Source organism: Suncus etruscus, chromosome 5 (assembly GCF_024139225.1).
Source record: "Suncus etruscus isolate mSunEtr1 chromosome 5, mSunEtr1.pri.cur, whole genome shotgun sequence".
NCBI lineage: Eukaryota > Metazoa > Chordata > Mammalia > Eulipotyphla > Soricidae > Suncus > Suncus etruscus.
In genome coordinates this window covers 153,167,059-153,183,026 of record NC_064852.1, presented here as the reverse complement: position 1 = coordinate 153,183,026, position 15,968 = coordinate 153,167,059, and the positions used below count along the sequence as shown (strand labels likewise).

Sequence of the window (15,968 nt, the reverse complement as noted above, 5' to 3'; positions counted from 1 at the left end):
ATTCACCCAATGAAGGGCAGAAAAATACTTAAAACTGCTAATAGACATGAAAAAAGAAATCAATAACAAAAACAATAGCAGTTGGAGACTTCAACAGAGTTCTAGCACTACATATATATCTTTATAATAATATATACATAGCTTTAAATCACCTTAATAATTTAATGAATACACCTTGTTCTCCAATACACATCGGAAAGCCTCCAAGTTAGACCACTTGCTGGGCCACAAAACATATCTCCTTAAAAACCAAAAGGATAGAAATTATAATCAACTCTTTCCTAAGACCATCATGCACTTCTAAAAGTAGAAGTGAATTGCCAACAGAAATGGAGAAATGACTTTAAGATCTAGAAATTCAACATCTCACAACTGGACCATCAGAAATTCTGAGAAGAATTCAAGTGATTCCTGGAAACAAGTGTAAATTAGGACAGGAGCTCACAGAATTCATGGGGCACAGCCAAAGGGCTCGTAAGAGAAAAACTTATAGCATTTTCCACATAAATATAACTTGACTGAAGACCCTAGGAAATTCAGAAATGACCACCAAATGATCCAAAAGCAGGCATGAGGACTGTGAGCAGAAATGAAATAACTGGAACCCCCCAAACAATCCAAAAGATCACTGAAAGCAAGAGCTGGGTCGTAGAGAAGATAAACACAATGGATAAACCACTAGCAAGACTCACAAAGAGAAAGAAAGAGACAGAGAACCCTAATCAACTGAATCCTAAATGAATGGGGGGAGGTCACAACAGACACCATTAAATCTCAAGGATTGTCAGAGGTTACCCTGAGAATCCTTATTGCACAAAACGAGAGAGCAGAGGAAATGAATCAATTCATGTACTCCTAGAACCTCTCAAAACTGAACGAAGCAAGAGGACCTGAAAGACCTGAACAGACTTAACAGTATTGAAAAAATTGAAATGGTAATAAAATATTTCCCCCAAACTGAAGTCCAGGCCCAGATGGATTCACCAGTGAATTCGTTCAATCCTGGAAGGAGGACCTTCTGCCAATCCTGGATGAAAGATTGGCGCGGGAGCTGGTGCTCCCTGGTGGTGCTCCTAGCAGGCAGCTGGTGATACATTGAGGGTGCAGGAGCCCAAAGGGGGGGGCGTGTTTGGGGCACAGCCTCGTGGCCTATCCCAGCCACCACAAAACAGAAGCAATAAAATGAATGTGGCTCGCAAACCCAACATAGGACAGCAGCCCATTGAAGGGAACAGAAATTGCCCCTCTACAGCAGTGCTTCTTAAATAGTGGGACACGACCCACGGGGGGGGGGGGGCACGCAAGGCTCCGTAAAGGGGGTGCGTTTGACCTCGGCAAATACTGTCATGACAAGCTAAGTCCAGTGTTTATGTCTCTGAAGCTGAGAGTTGCTGTGTCCTGCTTCAAACCCCGCTTCGAAAAGTATGCACAATATATATATTGGTTTTTGGGTTACACCTGGCAACGCTCAGGGGTTACTCCTGGCTCTATGCTCAGAAATCGCTCCTGGCAGGCTCGGGGGACCATATAGGATGCCTGGATTCGAACCAATGACCTTCTGCATAAAAGGCAAATGCCCTACCTCCATGCTATCTCTCTGGTCCCTATTTTATATATTTTTGTTTTGCAGGTTAAAGTTTTTTTTTTTTAATAAAGATACTATTTACAGTCACGTGGGGGTGTGTGAAAAATGTTTTCTTCTTCCTAGGGAGACATAATAGAAAATAATTGAGAAGCACTGCTCTACAGAAAGGGACCTGTTCTGACAGGGTCACAGATGGAGAAAGCCAGTCCCAAGAGCCTACACTGAGGATCCACTGAGATGAGGTGTGGAGTAGACCAAACTGTATTCACACAAGTGTGAGGCTGGAACAAAAGCCCATTGGGGAGAGGGCTTGCCTTGCATGTGGCCAAGCCAGGTTCGAGCCTGGCATCCCTGGATGATTCCCCCAAGCACGTTAGGAAGAATTTCTGAGTGCAGAGCCAGAAATCCTGAGCATTGCCCCCAAACCAAAAACAAACAACGGTGATACCTGAGGATGGAGACATTGATACAAGATTGACCTTTGGATGAATGAAAAGGTTCTAATATGGACTCGGGGCAATAACCGCCAACTCCGAACTTAGGAAATCCTCGTTATTCACATGCTTTCCATGGGTCAAGTATAAGATAGAAATGCGTAAAGTATATGATAGAGGATTATGTCTAATAAAAACTGTGAATAATACAATTTATAGGAGACAACAAGAAATTCTAAAAAGCATTTTATTGTGAAAAAAATCAGACAAGTCAGCATGAAATGATTTCTTTCATGCCTAATAGAATCGCCTTTCATGTTAAAAATCTGGTTATCTAGATAATAAACCAACTCTTTTAAATGATTTCTATATGTTGGAATGAGCTTTATCCTTTTGCACAGGTATAACCTAAGTCACGGGATGAGGAAAACATGAAACTGCAATGTCCATTGCTTTAGGGATGATTCAGAAATCAACAGGCAAAACAGCTTTCGGACTCATCTTGGTGACTCCAGGAAGCGAAGAGATACAAATCCGCCAGGGCCGTGTCTGACCTGGTGTTTCTGTGGCTTTTCTCCCTGCAACCTGACAAGAGGTCACATGCCCTGTGTATCTCTTGCAGAACTGTACATAGTTCCCAAGACTCTACATGCCAGAGCTAGTATGTTGCCAGTTCTACTCTAAGAGACTTAGCAACAGCAACAGAACACACAGATGACATGGATGACCAACTGGATTCCAATCTGGACTATTTGAAGTCTAATGCAAATACCTGCCTCCTTTTTCATTATGGAAAACATCTAAGTGTCATATTTATCAATCTGTATGCGGTCATAGTCCTTTGCAATATTTGAGTCAAGTTTTAACTAAGTCATGTACAACCGTAATAATAACAAAACTGTATTCTTATAAAAAATGGTCCAATTTTACTCCCAACTCTTTAGAGCTCTGAGAGGAATCCAGATTGAAATCGGGGACTCTTAGCAGCTTCTCAACAACAGTGACTCTGATGGACATTTTAATTGGGCGAATGGAGAGATGACATACTGAGATGTAAACCAGGAAATCTTAGATGCTTTAACAGAAGGTTCTTAAACAGACAGAATCATTTATGACAGGTTTTCAAAACATTTGTTCCTTTGAAGTAAGCTTATACCCCCCCCCCAAATACACTTATATTCAATTTTTTGGAACTCATTTAGGCTTTTAGAGGCACTATGACATTCACCCTCAAAAAGCATCAGAATGTCTGAATGGAAAACTATCAAGAGCCCCCAAATATTCAGCTTCTTAAAAGTGAATCAACTGGGCCCGGAGAGATAGCACAGCGGTGTTTGCCTTGCAAGCAGCCGATCCAGGACTAAAGGTGGTTGGTTCGAATCCCGGTGTCCCATATGGTCCCCCGTGCCTGCCAGGAGCTATTTCTGAGCAAACAGCCAGGAGTCACCCCTGAGCATCGCCGGGTGTGGCCCAAAAAACAAACAAACAAACAAACAAAAAAGTGAATCAACTAAGGGCCAGAGTGATAGCATAGCAATAGGGTATTTGCAACTGACTTGTGACAAACTGGGGTTCGATCCCGACATCACAAATGGTCCCCCGAACCTGCCAGGAGCAATTTCTTAGTGCAGAGCCAGGAGTAATCCTTGAGTGCTGCTGGGTGTGGCTCATAAAAAAAAAAAAAAAAAAAAAAAGATCACCTAAGAGTTGGACTCACTCACGGTTGCTCCTAGGAAAGTGGCTAGATTGTGTTTGGCAAGTGTGGCAGGATGAGCTGAGGAGAAAGTCATCCAGGTCAAACAACCTGCCTAGGCTAATAGTGCCAAAGGCATGGCAGCCACTAACCTTGGCATACTTTCTGATGCCATGGTCATTGTAACCTCCATCAGTGCATACCATCTAAATTACTGATGCCACGTAGGGAACAGAGTGATAGCACAGCAGCAGGGCATTTGCCTTGTATGTGACTGAACAGGGAAGGACCAGGGTTTGATTCCTAGCATCTCATATGGTCCTCTGAACCTGCCAGGGCGATTTCTGGGTACAAAGCTAGGAGTAACCAAAAAAAAATCTAGAAAGGGCCAAAGTGATAGCGCAGCAGTAGAGCATTTGCCTTGAATGCTGCCAATCTGGGACGAATGAATCCAGGTTCAATACTGGGCGCAAGCCAGGAATAAGGGACTGCATCCCACAGGGTCCCCTGTCTCTGCCAGCAGTGATTTCTGAGCACAAAGCCAGGAGTAACCCCTGAGTGCTGCCGGGTGTGGTTCAAATCCCCCCCACCAAATGATGCCATGTACCTTGTGACCTCTGTCTCTGCATACCATCTTGTTGCTGTAATGCCTAAGCAATGTAAAGCTGTATTACCCACATTCTGTTTCCCGCCTAAAGTTTGCCTTTAAAAGCAAGTTTTTTGGCCTAGAAACAGGGTATCTCTATCCACCAAGCACCGTGCCTCAGACCATCTACAGGCTCCAGGTACACTAATTTGTCTAAGCCCGATGTCTTTCTTCAAGGTCCCAGGAAGGGTTCTCCTCAATCACAGTTTTCACTGTCAGGTCAGTGTATTAGTTCACCCAGGGGCAAACATGTGCCAAGACAGTTCCATTCATTCCTAGGTGATTTCCAGTTTCCCCTGCCTACACCAATCTGCCTTTATGGTCTCCCTGTCACGTCAGGGTCACCTAGGCTTGGCCAGTGTGAAGATGTGAAGGTCAGTCAAAATGATGAGAAGGAAGGTGGACTTGGTCCTCTCATCTTCTGTGGGACTGTCCTGGTAGGACGGGGTCTGTCCCATCCCTCTTCAGGGTTGGGAGACTCTGATCTCCAGAACTTTCATTGATGCTGGGAGCAGAGCCCAGGGTGTGGCCAGTCAGTGCAGATCCAGGGTCCAGGTCCAGGTAGAGGGTGTATTCCTGGTATAGGTGCAGAAAAGCATGCTGGACCCAAGGTTCAAAGGCAACAGGCTGATGTCCAAGTGAATAAAGCTCAAGTCAATCACTAATGCACATTTTCAGGCTCGGAGGCCTCTTGTAGCATGAAGTTACTGAGTTTTCATCCTTAATGGATAATAACTGCTCTTGGTATCTAATATTTTTCGATTTTAATGTGCCCATGCAAAAGGAATGGTGCCATAGGACACTGTTGAGGCTTAAGGGGAAGATAAGAAACAGAACAATCCCACACCTGGTTGTATCCAAATGACAAAAACTTCAAGGGGACTATCTATGCTATCTTCTAAGAATTCCTACTAGCAAATCTAAAGAGAAGGGGGGAAGCTGTAATTACATAATGAAATACACCATAGAGAATATACATGTTGAAGAGATACACTTAAGAAGTATACAAAGAGGGGGCTGGAGCTATAGCACAGTGGTAGGGCATTTACCTTGCATGCGTCCAATGCCAAACGAACCCGGTTCGATTTCTGGCATCCCATATGGTCCCCCGTGCCTGCCAGGAGCAATTGCTGAGTTCAAAGTCAGGAATAACCCCTGAGCATGGCCAAGTATGCCCCCCAAAAAACAAAACTAAACAAAAAAGTATACAAAAAGGGTATACATATTCCCTAAGTCTTTTTTCTTTTTTTTCTATTTACTTTTTATTCTTTTAATAATTTCATTGTAATCTAAGTGAATTACAAGTCTTTTACAATAGTATTTAAGGTACATAGTGACAAAGAATTAGGGCCATTCCCACCACCAGTGTTGTCCTCCCTCTACCCCTGTTCCCAGCATGCATCCCATACCTCCTCTTTTTAACCCTTGGACTGCTAGTGTGCGAGGCCTCCTTTGTGTATAGCTTGCTGTAGCTTGGGTATCCATTCTGGTGTGGTTGACTTTAGGTTTGGTGCTTAAGTCTGATCATTGTTTTATTTCCACTCAATGTACACATGACTGGTTGTTCCTAGTACCATCCCTTTTTTCCCCTCAAGTTATGAGGGAGAACAAGATCATTTAAGTTCTGTGGTTCTGTTGGAGAAAGGAAAGAAAGATGAGAGAAAAAGGAAAAGGAACACTGGGGGATCTCTCTAGAGACTATAAATATCAGTTCAAAAGAAGAAAGGAAAAAATGAAAAATAAACAAAAAGAAATAAAAAACAACACAAAACAAAGTAAAACAAAACAAAAAAGACAAAAGGCAATGACCAAAACACAGCAGCAGCAGCAGCAGCAACAACAACAACAACAACAACAATCATCCCCCAAACCACAACTACAAGATAAAAAAATGGGGAAAAAGAAAAAAAGAAGGTCTGGTGTGGCAAGGCTTTTTTACCCCCATAGGCACAAGAAGTATCAGAGAGAGGAAATTCCCTTGGCCTCGGAGGTACGGAGTTTCTCCACCCTGAAGCCTGATGCATACTGTCATGGGAGCAACTACGGGCTCCATACACGCTCATTCTCGTATGTAATAAATAAAAAATAAAAAAAAAAAGAAGGGTGACATAAAATGAGTCAGCAGGCTTAGTAATTGTAAATTCTTGCCAGGGCACCAGATTTGGGACCGAGGGGGTGTTTTTTCACTTTGGGGGCTGGGTGTTGGCGTATTGGGGTTGGAGGTCAGACTTGGTACCTGCTGAGTTAAGAGCTAAGGGTAAAGAGGGTTCAATAGGGAGGGATAACGAATAAGGATTGGGGGATGGAAGGATAGAGGGAGTTCTGAAGGGGGAGGGATAATATATGAGGGGCTATACATACTTGTCAGCATGGATTGTCTACAATATAGGTTTGGCTGACAAGAAGGTGTCCATTGTCTACACAGTCGTGCCCAGATAGAGACAGACATTAGAGATCTATTCATAAGTTGCTATTGGAGGCCTGACCCTCATAGATGGGTCTGAGTGCTTAATAAATCATTTAAGTAAGAGAAGATAAATAGGTAGCTAACTTACAAATTAGGAGAGAAAGAAAGGGAGAAGAGATAAAAAAATAAAGAAAAAATAAGTGTAGTGCTACACAATATGGTGGTGAGGACTATAAGAGGTGTCTTCCCTGCGTAGTATCATCTGCCACATCTTGTGAATCAAGGTTCCTTTCCTAAAAGGAAACTGACAGCATGGGCTTTATGTAACATAGGTTGCACTGGAGGAGGAGGGGTGGGGGAGGAGGAGGAGGAACAAAGAAAAGAAGTGAAGAAAGAAGAGAAAGAAAAGAAAAAGAAAAAAGAATAAAAAAGAAAAGAAATGGGATAATAGGAGCTGGCGTGGTAGCACAGCCGTAGGGCATTTGCCTTGCACACAGCTGGTTCGAATCCTGCCATCCTAGATAGTCCCCCTGTGCCTGCCAGGAACGACTTCTGAACACAGAGCCAGTAGTAAGCCCTGAGTACTGCCGGGTGTGACCCAAAAACAAAAACAAAGAGAAAAGAAAAGAAAGAAATGGGATAACAGTAATTTGCAAAAGCGTATTTGATGAGTGAGAACTGTAACTTGAGTCTGTGGTGTTGAGTTGTCTGTTTCATGGTCTGAATGGTCCTATACTTTGGGTTCAAATAGAAGACATAAACTAGGGGTCTCAAACTCAATTTACATGGGGGCTGCAGGAGGCAAAGTCAGGGTGATCCTTGAGTGCAAAGTCAGTAGTAAGCCTTGAACAAAAAAAGATTCCTCTAGGGCAGGGCCACAAAATGTTGTATGGGGAGGGCCGCGAGTTTGAGACCCCTGAAACAAAAGGAAGTAGAAAATGGGAGTATTTTATCAATACATTGTCATAATGTGTACCGTATCTGGTATCTAGTATAGTTGAGCACCAAGTTGAAAATTAGGGTGTCTATCCTAGTTTTCCAGGATCCACTAGAAACATAGAAGCTGAAGGGTTCCTTTATACCTACTAAAATGAAGGGATTAAAACGTATTGTTAGGAATCACTGCAGCTGGAGTCTCTGGCTTCCTTTCATATTCTGCACCTGGTTCTGTGGATCAATACATTAGAACATTATTATAGACTTTTGTAGTGAGAAGTTGAATGAACACATGTTCACCCTGAACTGCTGTTTCCCTTATTGCTGGTCACTCCTGGCCTTGAGCTCAGAAATTGCTCCTGCTAGTCTTGGGGGACCATATGAGATATTGAGGATAGAACCTGGGTCCGACCCAGGTCAGCCACATCCAAGGCAAACACCATACTGCCGTGCTATCTCTCTGGTCCCCACGTTCTATTTTCTTTTGTGGAATCAGCAGCACCATTATTTCAGGATCAAAACCTATCAAGGAAATGGTTCTGAGCCTTGCCTTGAGAAGTGCCGAGAACGATTCCAAATAGAGCACAAATGTGCGAGGTTGCCCTTTGTGTAAGAAGCCCATTCCAGAGGCCCAGGTAGCTGAGCTACAGCACCGGTAGGAGACTGGGGGGTTGCAAAAATTAAAGCCACACCTTCTCTTCAGATGGGAACCTGGAAAGATAGGACTTATGGAGCCAGTCCATGAAAAAGAAATCTAAATCCTGTTGGGTCTTTCATGTGAAACTCCTGGAGCTATTTCAATCCAGATTTCCTTCTAAAGTAGGAAATAGGGCTGGAGTGACAGCACAGCAGTGGGTCATTTGCCTTGCACATACCAACCCTGGACAGACGCCTGTGTGATTTCTGGCATCCCATATGGTCCTCCAAGCCTGCCAGGAGGAACAATTTCTGAGTACAGGGCCAGGATAACCCCTGAGCACCACCAGTTGTGATCCCCCCCCCAAAAAAAACAAAAACCCAAAAGTAATTAAATGAATAAATAAAATACTAAATAAGTTGCTGAGTTTGGAATCCCAAGGAAGGAATGTGTCCAACTTCTATCACCTGAGTGTTTGAGAGTCATTAAGAGTCCTTAGGTTTTTCTGATAAATAGAAATCTTTTTGGGACACACTGAAGTATGCTCCCATATGAAGCCCAAGTATTGAAAGGGAGCAAGAGTCTGAATTATTTTTATTTCTTTGGCTTTTGGGTCACACCTGGTGGTGCTCAGGGGTTCCTCCTGGCACTGTGCTCAGAAATAGCTCCTGGCAGGCATGGGGGACCATATGGAATGCCTCGACTCGAACCACCATCTGTCCTGGATAGGCTGTGTGCAGGGCAAACGCCCTACCACTGTGATGTCTCTCTGGCCCCTAGAGTCAGATTTTTTTCTGTGGCTATTGTTAAACCAGCATCTTGCAAGCAGCTGACGGCAAATGCATAAGCACGTTGCACTTCTCTAGGAGTAGGCTGGACATTAAAATCTCATTTGGTGCTAGAGAGATAGCACAGCCGTAGGGCATTTACCTTGCATGTGGCCAACATGGGAGGAACCCGGTTCAATTCCTGGCATCCCATATAGTCCTCCAGCCTGCCTGGGGTGATTTCTGAGTGCAGAGCCAGGAGAAACCCTGAGTACCATTGGGTGTGGCCCAAACACCAATCAATCGATAAAGTTCTAAAAAAATAAAATGTCATCCATGTGATGAATCAAATATGCCTGGGGAAACTTTTCATGAGATGGATGTCAAACCGCGTCAAAAAATATTGACACATGGTGAGTGAGTTTGCCTTGCCCTGAGGCAAAATCGTCCATTGAAATCACTGCACAGTGGCTCTATTATTTAGAGAAGTAATAGAAAAGGCAAAGCACTTTTTGTCTTTTGGGTTAATATAAATGTTACAAAAACAGTCCTGGGGTCACATATGTCCAGGTCCCTGAGGTCCAACAGGTCTAAGTCCCTAGGGTCACACATGCCCAGGAACCCTGAAGTCACAGTTTCAGGATCCCCGAGGTGTCACACTGGTCCAGGGTCCTTGAGGTCACACAGTACAGGGACAATGAGGTCACTTATATCCAGGACCCTGAGGTCACACGGGTCCAGGCTACTGGGGTGACACATCCCTAGGCCCCCTGAGGTTACATAGCTCTAGGTTTCCTGAGGACACACAGCCACAGGGTCCCTGATGACCACCCAGCTCCAGTCTCTGGGTTTACAGATTTCCAGGTCCCTGAGGTCACACAGGTCCAGTTTCCTGGGGTCACTCAGTCAGGCCCTTGAGGTCACATAGGTCGAGGGTCCTTGAGATAACACAGAACCAGGTTTCGGAGGTGAAACAGCTCCAGGATTTGTTTCCTCCCGCCTCCTTCCTTCCTTCCTTCCTTCCTTCCTTCCTTCCTTCCTTCCTTCCTTCCTTCCTTCCTTCCTTCCTCCCTTCCGCCCCTCCCCCTCCCTCCCTCCCATCTCCCTCCCTCCCTCCTTCCTCCCTCCTTCTTCCTTCCTTCCTTCCTCCCTCTCTCTCTCCTTTCTTCCATCCTTCTTACCTCCCTCCCTCCCTCCCTTTTTCTTTTTCTTTCTTCTGGCTCTATGCTCAGAAATCTCTCCTGGCAGGCTCGGGGGACCATATGGGATACCAGGATTCTAACTACTGTCTTTCTGCGTGCAAGGCAAACGACCTACCTCCTATCTCTCCAGCCCAAGGACTAGCTAGATTCCTGAGGTCACATAGGTCCAGGAATTCTGAGGTGCCACAGCTACAGATTCTGTGAAGCCACACAGGTGCAGGGTCTCTTAGATCTCACAGGTCCATGTCCCTGGGGGCAGAAAAGTATAGTTCCTGAGGACACAGAGGTCTAGAGTCCCTGAGGTAAGAGAGGTCCAGGTCCCTGGGGTCACTCTCCCTCTGTCACTGCTCTGGCCCTTCTTGCTTCGCTTGCGGCTACCGGTGGGCACTAGGTGGCGCCCCGACCTCACGGGAGAGCAGCCCTGGGTATCTTGCGTGGTGAGCTAGCTCGGACCAGGCCCGCAGATGATATGATTCTCTTGGGTCCTCCTTGGGAAATACTTTGGGGTGTTGGACCGGAGCTCTAGAAAAGAAACGCGGCCCATAAAGCAAAACCAACAACAACAACAACAACAAATCAAAGAAAAAAATCAAAGAAAAGCAAAGAAAGTACTTGCCTCGCACATTTAGTGGACCTGCATTTTATCCTTGAGCAAGGCCAGGTGGGATTCTGGAGTGCAGTCAGGAGTAAGGCCTGGGCATTTCTAGGTGTGACCCCCAAACCAAACCAACCAGCCAACGAAACCAACCGACAACAAAACCCCCAAATCATAACCTGTTCTCTAAACACCACTGCTCTCCTGTGCAGTCCCTGCAAAGGGAAGGAATGTCTGGCTCTCCACCCAAGGTGTGAACGTGGGTTTGCTCGAAAACAAGCGGGGCGGAGGAGGGTGGCCCGGAGAAGGAGAATTAAGTGCACCAAGCTGTGTGAAGCTGTATGAAGAGTGTCACCTGGGGACAGTGTCCTGGATCGGCCCACAGGCAGCCCAGCTCATGCGAGACCTGCAAAAAGCCCTCTGCGTGGAAAGGAGAGGCACGACTCAGACCCAAGCAACTGGGGTCCCAGTCCTTTTAAGGAGGCCCAACAGGATCTGCAATTGGGGGGGGGGGTGTTTGCAACTTTTTGGGAGCTGAGAATCAGCCTGTGCATGTAAGTGGAATTTGCTGGGAATGTGGGATCCTGGGGTGGCCTCTAGAATGAATGCTCCCCATTGCACATGGGCATAGTTTCAGCCGGCAAGACCAGTGGGGCTGCCCTGGCCCTCCAGTGCTCCCTGCCCCCTTTTCTCCCAGCCCATTCCAGTCCCCCTGGACCTGAGCTGGATCAAGGTCCTAGCTGAAACAGAGGTTTCAGACTCAGTTTCTCAGCTTGTGCAGCCCTTGTTTTAGGGCTACATCTGACCATGCTCAGGAATAACGCCTGCTGGTGTTGGGGGGCCCTATGCGGTGCCGAAGATTGAACCTGGGTCGCCTATGGGCAGGTGCCTTCGCCCCCCCTGCTATCTTCTGGCCCATTTCCCCCCTTGAGCCTGTGCTGCGGCTGAATCTGGTACCGAGTGCAGTTTCCAGAAAGAGCCACGAGGTAGCGCCCTAGACACACAGCGGCGCCCATGAAGCTAGCTGCCCTGGAGGTTCCCACATCAGGCCAGGACCCGCGTGGGCCTTGGGTTTCAACAGGCGTTTGTGGGCGCCGGAGCCCCAGACTGGGCCCCAAAGGCGCGGGGGACGCGGTCTGTTCTCACTCTTGGCTCTGCCCTCGGACAGAGGCCGAGCCCCACCAGCACTCCCTGCAACATGCAGCCCACCTCTGTTGTCACCTCAGGGGCCCTGACTGCTGCCCCACCCAGGATAGCCATGTCCATGGTCAGCCCCATTGTCTTCAGGAAGAAGGTGAAGATGGTGCCCGGAGATGTTAAGGATTTCTGCATGGTTGTGAACATTTCTGATCTGCCACCAGGCATGTGTGTACATACATACACCCATACACATGTGCGTATGTTCACAACTGTGAGTCACACGCCCACCTCCTGTGGGTCTTAGATAGGAAATGGCCAAACAGACCCTGCCGACACAGACCTGCAGATATTTGTGTCTTGGAGACGGAATTGTGTTAAAGCCCAAAGTCCCACTGACTGGGAAATTAGATGAAAACCTTCCCATGTTTTGATTTGGTGAAAGCAGGGGAGGAAGCTTGAACCTGTGACCCCCCACATGAGCCCCATGCTCTTTCTCTGTTTCTGGGCTACTCCCAGCAGCGCTCAGGGGCTGCTCTGGCTCCATGCTTGGGAGTAACTCCTTGCGGTGCTCATGGGACCATGTGATGTCAGGGATCAAATCCCACATGCTCCTTCATGTAAAGCTGTGCTCAGCCCTTCAGCACTCTTGGCTCCTTCAAGTCCCCTGACCCAGTCTTTCTCACAGAATATCCACTGTCACTTGCTCCTCTACTATTTAGCGAAGTATTGGGCTTAAGACCAAGAGGAAAGAGATAGGTTTTTTTTTTTGGGGGGGGGGGGGTTAAAGAGCAGCAGGTGAAAGCCAGAATGACACAGAGATGATCATGTGCTGGGTTTGGAGGATAATAGAGTTTTGGAGACAAGTCTTGGTTGAGTGGATTAGAGACATAATCTTTGTAAGCCTGACCTTGATCAGGAGAGAGAATTGTTTTATTCCCGATGACTCCTTTGTGTATATATAACAGAGGGAGCCCGGAATATGGGGGCAATCAACCCCCCCCCCCACCAATGTGGCTGTGTGAGTGCTGCTGGCTGGCATGGAGGTTAGTAGCAACTTCGGGGAGGTTCCCCCTGACATTCTAATGTTAGAGACCAAGGGTGACCGTGGGAATGAACATGGCATTTGGGCCCATGAGAGCAATGAATGTGCCTTAAAAGGAAACACAGGCAGTGAGCCCAGATTGGGGGCACAGTGGGGGTGAATCTCTGGCTGCCCTGGCCTGTGCCCAGAGGGATGTACTGTTCCTTCACATGAGTTTTTCCATTTCAGGCTTGTCCAAGCCGCTGGGAGCTTTGCATTTGCTCCAGACTCAACCCAGTTTCACCCACCGCCCTGGGGTCATGGTAGGGGGTCTGGCATCTCCTGGGCACTCAGAACTCCATGTGAGGCTCCAGCTTCTGCCTGCAGAGGGCTTGAACTTTACACACACACACACACACACACACACACACACACACAAACATACACACATACAGTGTTGGCGCTAGCAACATGTACCGACAGTGCATCCATGTTCTTATTCGCACGAGTAGGGAGAGGAGTGCAAGGAACAGTTCAGGGGATCTCAGGCCACAGGATGAAGTACAGCACATCTTGCGCCACCATGTACCCACTTAGCACCCCAGTTCCTTGCCATCAGGCATCCAGGAAAGGCGTCCTACTGGCTGGGCAGAGCGTTTGGTGGTCCTGGTGCCAGTGTTTGTTGGTTCTGGGTACTGGATATGCTTGTTTCTGTGTGCCTGACCTTCTGTTGGTGCATCCGTCCAGCTGACCATCGAGAGTGGCAGGAGTCAGAGCAAACCATTAGCTCCCTGTCCCATCCCTTCTGCTGGGGCAGAGGCTGGCTTCCCCTAAACTGGGCCAGGTGGGATCCAGAGAGTGTGTGGCTGCTCAGCATGCCAAAGCCAGGCAGGGGTACAGCCATTTTCTCTGGGAAGCCCACCTCAGTGAGTAGTGGGATATGACTAGGAGACAGAGGGGCCTGGGGTCCATTTCCAGGCCTGACTGTCCCTCCCACAGGGCTGTCTAGTGCCCGATGACAGCGCTGCTGAGTGTATCACCAAGGATGGTCTTTAAATGATCTTTCTTTGGAGTGGCAATGGGGGTGGGGTGTGATCCCTGGCTCGGTATTCAGGGGCCCATGAGATGCTTAGGTGCAGCCGGGAAGCATTTGACTTCCAGTGCTGTGGGTGGGTGGGTGGGTGCAGGCTGTGAGGAGGCCTATGCCTCCTTCTTCTCCCCGTGGGGGCTCCTGGCTGCAACATTCCCCTCAGGCTGTGGGCCAGAAGCTGCACCATTGGTGTCTGGCTGTATCGTGTCCAGTCTCTGTTTCCCTGTGGAAAGAATCACAGAAAAGTGCTCAGGCCAGCAGGAAACCCAGCAGGACCATTTCTCCCTCCTCTGCTCCGAAGGAAGCAGCCGCATGCAGTCCCCCCGTAGTCCCCAGGAGGGTAACCTGCATCCCCCAGGTGCCTGTGGACACAGAGAGTCAGCACAGCTTAGTCCTGGGAGGCCCCAGCAGTCGCCCCCCCAGGCCACTGTTCCCTGGTTTCTGCCTAGCCTTCCTCCACACTAGTCTTCCAGTGGGGGCTTTGCAAAATAAAACAGTTAAAATGTCTGCCCCAGAGGCAGTCAGCGGGGAGGGCAGACGGGAAACTGGAAACACTGGAGATGGGAAAGGTGTACTGGGGAAAAGTATTATGTATATGTTTATTTTTTGGGGGGGCACATCTAGTGCTACTCTTGGCTCTGCCCTCAGAAATGCCTGCAGGCTTGGGAGGGCCCCATGGGAAGCTGGCAATGTGCAAGGCAAATACTGCCCCAGGATATTGTATATTGTATAACTAAAACTCAATCATGAACAACTTTGTAACTGTGAAAACAAACAAACAAACAAACAAACAAACAAACAAACAAAAAACCAAGTGTAACAGACAATGACTTGGGTTGGACAACCTCGTATGCCGGGAGCCTAGAAACAGTCTTATGCCAGGAAACTTCAGGGGTCTGGTCTCCTTGTATTTAGGCAAATGCTTTTCCTTTCCATATCCCCCATATTTGCTGTGCCTATGCAAACGACAATTGCCACCCTAACACTGTTTTTACTGACTTCTTTAACTCTTATCCTTAAATAAAAAAAGAAGAAAATCTTATTAAACCTTCTGCTAGATCTTTAATGAGTTAATTGGTGAAACAATGATTTTCAAAAATATACTTGCTATTGAACCTTTTCTTTCTCTTTCATATCGTTAGTTTTTCTATTTTTAAATAACTTTGCCTTTGTTCTTCCTAAAACAAATGTATTATGATCAATTGTGTCAACTGTGTGATATATTTCCTTTAAATAAATTAAAAAAAACAAACAGGGGGCTGGCAAGGTGGCGCTAGAGGTAAGGTGTCTGCCTTGCAAGCGCTAGCCAAGGAAGGACCTTGGTTCGATCCCCGGCGTCCCATATGGTACCCCCAAGCCAGGGGCAGGGGCAATTTCTGAGCGCTTAGCCAGGAGTAACCCCTGAACATCAAACGGGTGTGGCCCGAAAAACCAAAAAAAAAAAAAAAAAAATTAAAAAAAAAACAAAACCCGAATCCGGCTTCCCATATGGTCCCCCGTGCCTGCCAGGAGCAATTTCTGAGCATGGATCCAGGAGTTTCCCCTGAGCACTGCCAGTTGTGACGCAAAAACCACAAAAAAAAAAAAAATGTCTTTCGGGGCCGGGCGGTGGCGCTAGAGGTAAGGTACCTGCCTTGCCTGCGCTAGCCTAGGATGGACCGCGGTTCGATCCCCCGGCATCCCATATGGTCCCCCAAGCCAGGAGTGACTTCTGAGCGCATAGCCAGGAGTAACCCCTGAGCGTCACCGGGTGTGGCCCAAAAACCAAAAACAAACAAACAAACAAAAAAAAAAACCAAGTGTAGTGTGAACAAC

At 47.1% G+C, this 15,968-nt stretch overlaps 2 protein-coding genes across 2 annotated transcripts in view; one reads left to right on the top strand and one right to left on the bottom strand.

Annotated features, from left to right (window-relative positions):
* The window catches only part of MTERF3 (mitochondrial transcription termination factor 3), a 37,768-nt gene extending 35,841 nt beyond the window's left edge, over positions 1–1,927 (top strand). Inside the window, exon 8 of the mRNA XM_049773906.1 lies at positions 1,917–1,927. The gene's annotated coding sequence lies outside the window, so the exon portion shown is untranslated. The remainder of the gene's footprint in view (positions 1–1,916) is intronic.
* An 11,614-nt stretch (positions 1,928–13,541) lies between these two features.
* Positions 13,542–15,968, bottom strand: part of NIPAL2 (NIPA like domain containing 2) — a 69,593-nt gene continuing 67,166 nt past the window's right edge. Inside the window, exon 11 of the mRNA XM_049773910.1 lies at positions 13,542–14,376. Coding sequence (XP_049629867.1) covers positions 14,264–14,376 — 113 coding nt within the window. The 3' untranslated portion in view covers positions 13,542–14,263. The remainder of the gene's footprint in view (positions 14,377–15,968) is intronic.